This window comes from Erithacus rubecula (assembly GCF_903797595.1).
Source record: "Erithacus rubecula genome assembly, contig: SUPER_Z_unloc_4, whole genome shotgun sequence".
Lineage (NCBI taxonomy): Eukaryota > Metazoa > Chordata > Aves > Passeriformes > Muscicapidae > Erithacus > Erithacus rubecula.
Window position 1 is genome coordinate 86,470 of NW_027635670.1, and position 11,919 is coordinate 98,388.

General features: G+C 36.9%; 1 protein-coding gene across 1 annotated transcript; it reads left to right on the top strand.

The window, feature by feature from the left end:
- Positions 1–357: 357 nt before the first annotated feature.
- LOC306814957 (coiled-coil domain-containing protein 171-like) lies at positions 358–10,891 on the top strand (the record flags this gene model as incomplete). Its single annotated transcript, XM_079331494.1, has 9 exons — positions 358–859; positions 1,597–1,713; positions 2,569–2,795; positions 3,472–3,651; positions 4,116–4,261; positions 5,813–5,867; positions 7,065–7,181; positions 10,116–10,251; positions 10,788–10,891. The coding sequence occupies exons 1-9, from the start codon at positions 442–444 to the stop codon at positions 10,889–10,891; spliced, it is 1,500 nt and encodes a 499-aa protein (XP_079187620.1). The 5' UTR covers positions 358–441.
- Between the last annotated feature and the right edge of the window lie 1,028 nt (positions 10,892–11,919).

Here is an 11,919-nt window from a genome sequence, read left to right on the forward strand (position 1 = left end):
CTCTCTGAAATTGGAAGATCTTATTACTGCTGTTAAGACAACTCAGAAACTATATTGAACTACCTTCTGGGAGCTGTCATGGTACTGGTGGATTGTTGTCAGAAATCAGGAGTCCATTTACAGTTGATGATCATACGAATTTCCCTCATACCATTGCTTGGTTTCATACATGTGATTTTAATTGATAATTGTTTACTAGAAGAGATCCTTTCATCACCCTCATTACTAACAAGTTTTGCTCCTTTAATGCATTCTTTGAATGGCAGAATTAACTATTTTCTTTTAGCTCTTGTCTAGGTAAAAACCACTGAGTTAATATTTCTTCCATTTCTGTTTGGTTTGTTTCTGTCGCAGGAATATGAAAAAACAGCACAGAAAAGCAGGCAAAAAGTGTATGGCCTTGAACAAATCTGTGAGAAGCTGGCCCATGAGAACAATTCTATGAGAAATGCATTATCACATGCTCACAAGGAGCGCTCATCTCTGCTGGCAGCCTGTGCTCTGCTGTCAGGGGCCCTGTGTCCTCTCTACAGCCGACTGTGTGCTATGTCTTCCCAAAGAGACATTCTCCAGGACCAGGCAAACTTTCACGAATTAGTGAACCAGAAAATCAGGAGCCTCCTTTATGCTCTCCCTACTAACATGGAAAGCAATCAAGACGAAGAAAGGCTGAGGCAGAGAAGGGCCAAAGAGCTGATTTATGTGTTCAGAAGAGCTGTGATTGCAGTTCTGGCCACTAACAGGCTGAGAGCTCTGGCCCGATATTCTTACTCCCTTTTCGTCTGGACAGATGGCTCAAGAGGAAGCACTAGAATTCAAGTTTGTGTGGGAGAATCCAAAGGCAGGCATCACGAGTCACGTAAGTGAAAGGGTTTGAAAGCGTTATGTCAAATTACATGGTTAGGGAATGACAAACAGCAATGTTGTTGTTGCTGGGGCATGAAGACATATTTAATGACATTTTGACAAGTATTATTTATGGATTTATGTTTTTTATGTTACTTGACAATTGTATTTCACTCTAGGAGGAAATGCCTAGTCCGTTAAGCTTTGCAAGTAAAAATGCAATTATACACATGACCTTGACACTATCTGATATCATTGATGTTTGTGTCATGGATTTCAGAACTAGGTGTTACAGCATCTTCTCTGTGGTAAATGCAATGTTTCAAAATTATTAACCATCAACTTGTAATTTGTGCTTTTTTCAAAGGTGTTTCCTCTTATTATAAAATATTTTTTAATATTTATTTCCTACTAAAACATATAAAAAATTGCTTTCTGATTCAGCTAAAATACTAGCATAGGTTTTAGAAACTCTATTTACAGATTATGTCTATTTGTCCATTTCTATTGCCAGACCATTTTATGCTTCCCCCTACAAGGATAAATGATACCAAAAATGCTTTGCAAATCAGAAGATTCATCTACTTTTTTTTTTTTTTTTTTTTTTCAGTAGTAGTTCTGGAAGAATGCTTAATATGGCCTAAGTGGTTTATGTGCTTCTTTTTGGTTAATTTCTGAAAGAGCTGGAGATAGCAGTGTGCTGTATCTTAATAATTCACTTATCCTGCCAGCTGCAATTCTGTTCCACAGGTTTAAAAGAGGAAGGAGTTGACTCTATTGAAGCACTTGATTGGTTGACTAGCTCTAACCTCTATACTGCAATAATCAGTTCCTTCTCTGAACTGCAGGATGTTCTCAACAAACCAGGTAATTTTAACAGTATATTGTTGTGGCAGAAATATATTTTAAAAATAAATAAATCAGGGCGGTCACATAATTTCCATTTTAACAATTTTATCTGAGCTATTCTGGATCATAGCTCTGAAGAGATATTTCTGATTATTATGATAAATACCTTTGATTAGAGGTTATATCCTAAGCTAGTCAATAGGAATTTTAGTGGGGCTGTTTCCCTGAAGGGGTAATTTTATTGCAGGGTAAAATAATAGCCCTCTTCTACATTCTCTGAATGATCACATTTCTCTACTGTTGGAACAGATGAATTTTCTTTAATGGCTCATAGGATATTTTATCCTTTTAGTATGTAGAGTCATGGGAGCTGAAGGCTGCAGAGTTTTTGGAGTTTATTTGCAGTGAGAACTAATACAGGCTCCCTTGGTTCATCTGCATTGCTGCCAACCCTGGTTCTTTATTAACATGTCCCCACATTTTAGAGTCCCCACATTTTTGTCACAGAAAAAAGAACATTAGAAGAGGGATAATTTGTATGAATAAAGGCAAATAGCAGGACAAAGACAAGGTGATGCATTTTCCAGAAGGCTGAACACTAAATTGGTATAAAAGTTGCCATTGAATCAAATGTGGTTAGATTCAGTTTCAAGCACTTTCTTCTTTGATCATGCTGTTTTCAATGAATTGTTCATAGCAAAGCAAAAAAAGCTTTGCTTAAAAAGCAAAGTTTGAACCATGTGTCAGATTCAGTATTCTGTGCATCCGAATATTTGCAAGTTCCATCCTGTATACATGAATCGAGACAGATATTATAAGAAACCAGAACTAATAACCTGCTTGATGTTTCCTTTTTGTTGTTGTTTCTTAAAGATCCAAACTCCTGGGTTTCTGGACACTCTCTTATCAGTCCAGCCAGGAATTCCTTTGCAAAACTGATGGACAATTTGAGCATGTTGATGGAGACAGTTCAAGGGAAACCTTGCGAGTGCAGAGTTTACCTGGAGAAGGACTCCCTGATACAGAGGCTGGCTTGTGGACTCCACAGAGTAAATGCCCAGGCTCTGGAAGCTGGACTGTATGACAGACTGCCCAGCACAGTAAGCAGATTCCTCCTTCATAGAAACACAAGGTTTACAGTAACAGTTAAGCTCCCTTCATAGCACCATTCATTTTGTTTCAGGCTGGTCGTGAGTCCATTTCAATGAAGTACGACTGTGTGGGCACTCACAAGTTGATTTGTCACACATTAGGGTGTGGATAGGTCTTTTCTTTTATTGAGAAAGATTTTTTGGAGGAGGTTTAGTGTATCCAAATAAAATATATTTTTTTAAAATTCTACTAGAACTGTATTAGCTTCTAAGAACAAATTTGATTTAGCTTGATGTAAATGTTAAGGTTGCTTTTTATTACTGTTTTCTATTTTCTCATGTTTACTTGAGAAAACATGAGAACATGTTACAGGCTACATGTTTTCTCATGTTTCTCCTTTTTTCAGTAAAGATAACCTTCTTCCATTTAGCTAAAATGAAAGGATAAACTCTTTCTGTCATAATATTTTATAGTAGACTTGAGGTGAAAATAGTACTTCCTTGTGAACAGAATTTGCAGTAACACATGGTAGGTGACAGATTCAAACTTTTGCACTTGTGTATGTCTTTTAGAGACAGAGGAAAAAATAATAGTTCTGTCTTAATTTTCTTGGGTCTTAAATATTATTTATTTTATTGCTAAAACAGCAGATTTTATAGCCCATCAACTTCTGTTTGCTGACAGAGAAACATAGAAATCTTGCAGCAAGAAATATTTGAATTTTCGCAAAGGCTTCATACTGCAGAGGTAGAGTCCCGCTCACTGCACTTGCAGCTTGAAGAATTCAAATGGTCTTTCAATGAGATGCAAAAAGATGCTGAAAAAGCCCACAGACTGCAAGACCAATTAAATGAACTTCAGCATGTAAGTGTATTTCATTTGGAGACACTCTTCCTTAAAAGAGATTCTCCTTTCTACACATTTTTGATTTGTATTCCTTTGGAAAGCAAGCATAATATTGATTAACTTTTAACAGAATTTTCCAGAAAACTTGCCTTGTAAATATCACTAAACTAGAAGGCAGATGTATTTAGAAATACCCCTCTTCCACTGGTTTCCTTTTGATTCATAGAACAAAATATCCCGTATAAATTCCAGTTTGGTCTTCGTCTTCAGAAATCCAGGTTCTCCCATTGGTTGGAAATGTTGTGATTTCTGTATCCTAAAAGAAGATTTGTCTTTAGCAGGGCAAAGTCAGCTGGAATGAGGGTATTCAAAATGAATGCTCAGGAGAAGTTCTTGAAATCAATTTGTCATCCACATTGACAATAGCCTAAAGTGAAGTTTATTTGGGATGATGAGTAACTCTGCCCTCTGTCTGCTGGCAGAGCCTCTCTGATGCAATGGAGGAGCTGAGGAGAAGAGACCAAGTTCTAAATGACCAGAAGAAACTCCTGAAAGACATGGAGCAGGACCGGCAGCAGCTGTGGGAGGCTCTCCAGGAGGCAGAACACGCCCTCCAACAGGCAGCAAAGTGAGCCCTGGGGTCAGGGGGATGTCCCTTAAAATGAACAAAAATTTCAATTCCTACTTCCATGGACAGGGTTTTAGGCCTGGCCACTGTTAGGCTAGAGGAGAAAACTACATCTGTCTCTTTTTTTTGAAATTCAGGGATATTCTTCTAAAAACAAAAGTGTTAGTTCAAAACACTAAGTCATACATTTTATGCAGTTATTCCATAATAGTGCTCCAAATTCTGGGCTCTGAAATAACTGGCAAAAAAAAACCACCTGTGCTTTCTTACTGATCTGACAATATCTCTTTGGCAGATCCGTAAAGTTTTTTTATTTAAGAAATGATTGATTGTTCTCTGTGTTTCCATGCCATCTTTTTGTAGACAAATACAATTTATTTATAGTAAATACAGAGGCATCAGCAAGGGTTCAGGTCTTAGCTGCCAAAGAGACTGAAACCCATTTTGGAGCTAGCCTTTCCTGTGGGACAAGATAGATCTTCCAGCTGATTTCAGGGAGTTTTGTACCATTTACACCATAACCTGGAGTGGAAGGAAAGGCTCAAGCACTGCTCTTGAAAAGACTGGTCATCAAAAGGAACCTCTTTGACTTATTACTGACCTATTACAGTCACATGGTCAGATAAAAAAATAAATCTTTGCAGACTTTGTTTTCTAATACTTACCATAGTATGAAGCATCTATTATGAATATTGTTGTTCAATGGCTAGGATCTACAAGAAAATTTAGTTAATTAAAATTTCTCATCATGCCTGGGGTCATTTGACCTCTGAAGAACAACATCTGAGAAGCTTTAAGGGTTTTATGCACTAAGGAAATGATGCAATTCATATAGTCCTCAATGAAATGTTTCATGAGCTAATTAAAATGACAAATGTTATTTGATATGGTTTGATCAAAGCAAGTGTCACCTGCAGAAGGTTATGTTCTAGAAAGCTTGTCCTTTTCATCCTCCCCAATGTATTTCAAACATTATAGTAAAGATCATTCCTTGTGGCCATACATATATGCAGAAAAGGTTATTTTAATGTGAAGTGGCTTTAAAACTGGCATTTTTTCCCTGTATATAGCAGCTGAATATCAACAAAGAAAACAACCCTTCAATTGATTGTTCTAGCAACTCTTCACAACAAATAGGGTTTTTTTCCCCCTTGAAACATATAAAACAGATTAAATAAACACAATCTGCCAGTGTTTTCCAATACAAGAATATAATACCATCCTGCTAGAGACTTTTTATTGCCTCTATATCCAAGCTATGATGCTTCTTCATTGATAGGCCTATAATTCCATCTGTTTTAATTGCTTATCTTTGACAGAAGCATCCTTCCAATGGAAATGTATCAAATAGTGATACATGAACTTTTTTAGGGTTTGCATTGGAGATATAAAAAGAGAGAAAATCCCTACAGTTTGAGTTATCAACAATTATTTTACAAGACATGACAGCCATAAAGTAGCAGAAGATTAATTTCTACATTGGTAGAGCTTCAGTTCTATAAAGATACTCTATTGTTTTTGTTTTGTTTTTGATTTTTTCTTTTATAATAGAGATAAAGCGTTGATCATTAATCATATGAAAGTTGTGGATGCCACCCTGAATGCGGTAAGAATTTGAAGTGTTCCCTCTGATTTGTGTCCTAACATGCCAAAGCCTTAGAACTGCTTATTCTCAGGGGAAAAGTTGCTGCAAAACAACTTGCTTTCCCTAGTGGTTAAGTTTCCCCCCTCAACTTCTTCTATCTTAAAAAAAACGAGTGAAATAAAATGCAACTTTGTAGTACACAACTTCTTCTAAATGTAGAAATTATGACAAAATTCACTTTCCTTCCCTCACTGAGCACTGTTTCTGGTTGCCAAGCAAAGACTAATGGAACACAACAAAAATTGGCAATTGTTGTGGACTTAACCTTCTACTGAGTAATGAGGTCATACACTTAGTGGTCATAAAACATTTGGCTTTGTGTTTGCTACTTTAACCTTGGAATCATCATAAATGGCAAGCTAGCAAGTCATAATCCGTTATCAGAAGTTCCGTGGTATTTTTTAAAGCATATTTTAAAGTTTTCTCTCTGACTTTTACAACTGTGCCCTGGTATAGGACAATTTGAAGGTCCAACAAAGCTGTATATATTAATTATTTAGGAGAAAGTGTTATTTTCAATTATAGCTCTAATGGCAGAGAGTTTTATAACTGTTTTAAATCTAGAGCAGCACAGAGCAAAAGAAGTGTCTTCATACCTTGGAGTGTCAATTTCCCTTACTACTTTTTTAATTCCTAGCAACATGGGAACCTCTATTTCAGTTTCTGCATTCACCAATACTGTTGTTAATTTAATTTTCAGATGCCTTTTTCAAGTCTCTTTCCTTTAATGTTCACAGAAACTGACAGAACCTAAACTCCTGCAGCAAACTCTGCTGATAAAAACTTTCCTTTGTGCCATCATCTTCACACTGCCTTCTGTCAAACTTTGGAAGTGGATGTCATGCAAGCGCTGTGTTTTTACAGTAATACATGCATGCCATATCCTTGGCCTTTCTCTTTTCAGACCAGTGCAAGGTGGTTTTTGGGGATTTTGTTTGTTTTTGTTTTTACTTTGGTTTGGTCTTTTTGTAACATTCTCTCCCAGCACTGTGCATTAGAGATTTATTTGCAATGAAAATCGATCATACTTTATTCATGGATATTAGATCCAGCAATCAATGCCAGTCCACTCAATGGGCTCAAGGAGACCCAATTCATCCCAGCTGGTGTGTCTGAAGGAGAATTACTGTTAATGCTGGGTTTGTTTTTTCACTTCAGGTCAGAGACCAGGCTGTGGCATCAGGTGCTGAAGCAGCCACGCTGCTCCCCAGCCTGCAGCTGGAGATCCTTCCAGAGGAAGCAATGAGGGGCAGGCCAGAGGCTGCAGCATTCCAGGTCAGAGTTAAAACCAATCCTAATTAATTTTTTTTTTAATTTCATTTTTTGCATCTGAGATACAGCAGATGCACATACTGCTCTGAGCATGTGGAGAGCAAAAACATTCAAACTATTGTAGTCAATAGGTGAAAGATAATTTCTGTGTATACTCTTGCACATGGTATTTCAGAGATGATAGCAACTTTCTATTTTGCAGTTACAGAGTTAAGTAACAGATGGGAATGCGAACATTGAAAAAAGTATATATATCTGAAAATTAATACCCCTCTACCTCCCTCCCTTTTTTTCCCATTAATATACACAAGACTGATTTTTAAAAAATACCAAAAAACTAAACCAAGTAAGATCTCCACGAACAAGCAAAAGCAACCAAACAAAAGCAACCAAAGAAAAAAGACAAGATTTTCATGCTCCTTCTTGGTCTGTATAAGATATTTTTCAATCCACAGTTAATTTAGGCTTTTGAGCATTTCCTCATTTAAAAGAAACTGTTATTTAGAATTTTTAAATATGGAAGCTATTTTGCTCATGTTGGTTTAAAGACTTGCACATTTCAAAATACCAATTTTGTTAGGACAAAACAAGTGGAAAAAAGAGAAATTAACTGAAAATGTGCCATATTTTCAGCTGTGAACACAGATTCAGTGCAATGTCTCCTTATTGTTAAGTTTGATGCCTTCTACAGAAACTATCCCTTAGTCGTTATAGTTGTGCAGAATACATTAGTGCTAAGGTAGATTTTTTCTTTCTAATAAGAGAACAAAAGGCAGAGTGAGTACATATTTCTTTCATTGTACTTCTCTGTCTGAACAAGAGAGAGAGCAGGTAATAAAGTGCAAGGAACTTAGACAAGGTAAGTATTGCATACAGTGTGTGTTTCTGTAGTAACTCCTTCCAATTTATTGTAGATTTTCTCTTCTAATGCAATATACAATTGCAGGATCAGGGTCACAAAATCAAACATTCAAGAAAGGCAGATTCTAATCTGGAAATTTCTCACAGTAGCCCTCTTGTATGCATACATGCATTTCAACATGATAAAGATATAAATTATGTGCATTATCAGGTTGTCCCACTAAAATATGTAACGCCTTGAGATTCCCATGAAGCTTAGTTAACCCAGATGAATTTTCTGTCAAAAGGTAGAATTACAAATGCTTCCCCTTCAGTGATGATCCATTTTAGAGCTGCACAAAAAGGTCCCACGAGTGGTATCTTTTCACAGGACGTGTCATGGCAATCACCAAATCTTGCTTTTCTAATTTGGTAGTGGACGCTGCTTCTGATTTGTTTTCGGGTTTTATTTGGGTTTTTTGTTTCATTTTTTGTCCTATGCCAACTCCCATTCTTTTTGACCTCACAATGATTGCAGAAGCACCTGCAACTTGTTCCCTCTTTCTTTGTGGAAGAGAGTCAGAAACAGAAAATGTTGCATTTCATATTTGCACAAAGTGCTTGTGGTATAACTAACATAGTACAGTACATGCTGGGGAGATCCCTGGTGGGGCAGAATTGTAAAGTTATTGTTCACCTGGCAGTTTCAGGTACACTTGGCAACTGAGGACATACATAAACAGCAGCAATGGCTCACACTCTGTGGCACTGTGAACTTCCTTTTCTCTTTCCCTTTTCCTCTCCCTCACTATCCCTTCTCTCTCTCCCCTGCCATCATCTCTAGTTCCTGTTTGATTCCTTTCCAAGCACATTATTGAGGTTTTACTATAAAATTGGCATTTTATAGCCAGAGATCACCTAATGGATTTTAATTTTACTCTATGCCTAACTGTATTAAGGGCAATCATGCAATCTCGAGTGAGGTAAGCAGCTGGGAATCACTTTAGGGACACTTGTCATTCAAAGCTGTGGAGCTGTTTGCAGGCACATCCTCCAGGGCTGCCTTCGTCTGTGACTGGTGCATTTCAATTAAAGGCCTTAAAATCTGCAAGAATCTTCTTTTAGGACAAGAACCATAGCACCAAGAGATTTTGGAGATTCTTTCTGATGAGAAAAGATGTGATACGGGATAATTTGCCACTGCTGTTTCCCAGACACCACAATGACATCATCTGATTGATTTCAGCTGTGTTAAGGTCTATTCTGAAAAGCAGCAGTGTGAAACCAAGGAAAGGAAAACTGAAAAAAAAACTTGTAAATCCCTCTGGTACTAAGCTGATGTTTTTCTATGCCAAAAGTTTACATTCAAAAGACCAGTTTCATACAATGTGAAAGGAAAAATTATTAATAAAATAAGAAATAAAATGTGATTAAGCACTGTAAAGAAGACCAATAATTTCAATACTTAGTTGAGAGTACTTGGGGTAGATATAAAGTTACCAGTACTGCCAAATCATTTGTGCTCTCTTATCTTGATAACTTTATCATCAATCTAGTCGATATAACAAAATGGGGACATTCTTCCACTACATACATGGAAATAGTTACATTTTCCCAGTTATATTGCAATCAGATTATTTGCATTTAGAAGTTTGTAGGTTTACAATGTTTCTTTTGTTACTGCCATTTTTTTTGTGGGTGAAAGGATTAGTAAATTGACTCATTTTGAATGTGGTAATTTTTTGTGAACAGGAATTGAACCTGCACTTAGTCTTGTATTGAAATAAAATGAAAAAATTGTATCAAGTGCTCAATGCTGCTCAAAACATCCCATCAAAGCATCTTCTAAATAGGATGTGGAGTCATTTCCTTTTCATCAATGATATTAATATTCAAGATTTTAGAAGAAATATAAAATCCAGTGTTAGACCTTATTCATGTTTAAGTCCTAGGACTGAAATTATGCCTGGCTTACAAACTGTGTTTGATTTCTCTGCAAAAAAATCTCGTGTCTTTTGTAACAAATTTGGATGTGTGCTGTTTGGCATTTAAATGTATCTTGCCTGCACTAATGATTCCTTTTACGTTTACTTAAAGCATGTCGTTATAAGTTTTATGGGTCTCTACTCACTGGCAGCTGCCAGAGTTGAGGCATCAACAATTGCAAGAGAATCTTTGCGAGTTCACTTCCAACCTGAAGCAGCCGTTATGCCTCCTGATGCTGCTCCTGATGGTAAGTCTGCTTTTCATGCAATTTTAGTTATTTGGATGTGGGTTCCTAGCCCGCATCTCCCTTCATGCTGAACACATTCTGTAGGAAATACTTAAGTCTAAACTAAGTGTAAACTAGTGCTAAGAGAAACGTTGTGACACTTGTCTCAGAAAAGAAAGGGGATTGTGCAAGCTAATAGAGGGATTAAAATTACCACTGTAAATTTCTTTTCTGTTCCTCCCTATTTTCTTGGATATTTTTGGCTTTAATTTAGGTTTGGTTCATTGGATATTTTTTGGTTTTGGGGAAAGGTGGTGGTGGTTGGATGGGAGTTTAGCTTATGATTTTTTTAAAATTGCTATTTTAAAATTTTTTCATTTCTTTTTTTTTTCTTTTTCTTTTTCTATTTTTTTTTACCACAGGCTGTTTTTCTCCTTTCTTTTATAACCCATTCACATTTATGTAAGAGCCTTTCTTTCCAACCATAACCAATTCAGTTCTCCAAATTTCCTTGGTTTTTTAAATTTTCCTCCCCTGAAGCTACTTTCTCTTTACAGAATCTTTTTGGCTTCGCTTTGTACGCCAAGGAGCCAGTACACCTCATGGTCCTGCCCCTGATGGTAAGCCTGTTTTTGAAGCACTTATAGTCATTTGGATTTAGATTCCTTGCCAGCACCTCCCTTCATGCTGGATAGATTCTGTAGGCAAATCTAAATATAGTTAAGTATAAAGACAAAGGAACAGTAAACCTATGCCTAACAGAAATGTTCTGAGACATTTTTCAGAAGAGAAAGGGGATGGCGAAATCTAACACATAGATTAAATTTTTTATCAGAGAGATTGTAGAATAAGGTTGTTTTCTTGATTAAAAAAACACAGTCTAGGAATTATAATGATGATGGGTGTCCTGGTCCAGGGCAAATTCTGGGTGGAAATCTCCAAAGGGACCCCCACCAGAAAGCAGAATTCAGTAGCCCTTACCCCAAGCAGTTTGGGAGAAAAATCTCCTTGGAGAAAAGTGGAAAAAAATTGTTTTTAACAAGAAGAGTATTCACAAACATGAAAAAAAGAATAATTTCAAATCATAAAACCTCCTGTTGCTCTGCAGAGATGGCAAGTTCAGAAAGAGTGCTTCGTTAGTTCAGAATTCTTTTTGTGGATGTGTCTTGGCTTGGCTTGGCTGTCTCTCAGTCCCTCTGGTGCTCAGGTCTCTCTCCGGGCCCTGGTCTGGTATCCCAGCCACAGAGCAGCTTGGGGGACCCCCAGGCAGTAGTCCTGGTTTTCCCAGACTGAACAATAGCTGAACAGAAAGTTAAAAAAAAAAACAACCAACCAACCAACCAAACAAACAAACAAAAAAAACCCCCCAAAACAAAACAAAACAAAAACAAAAAAAAAAAAAAAAACAAAACCAAAAAAAAAAAAAACAAAACAAAAAAACAACAAAAAAAAAACCCACAAAAAACCAAAAACAAACCAAAATAAACCCCTAACAACTTCTGGCCTCAGCTAACAGAAAACTAACTAAAAGCAAAGAATAACAGTCTCCTGTTCTCTGTGCTGCGGACAGCACAGTCTCTGAGAAATTAATTCCAGGGGAGTTAGATAGAGCTTCTACACATAAAGTGCCCACTTCTTCTCCCCACCCTTTGCTCTCAAAACCAGTCTGAAAGGCACAGAACTCAATAT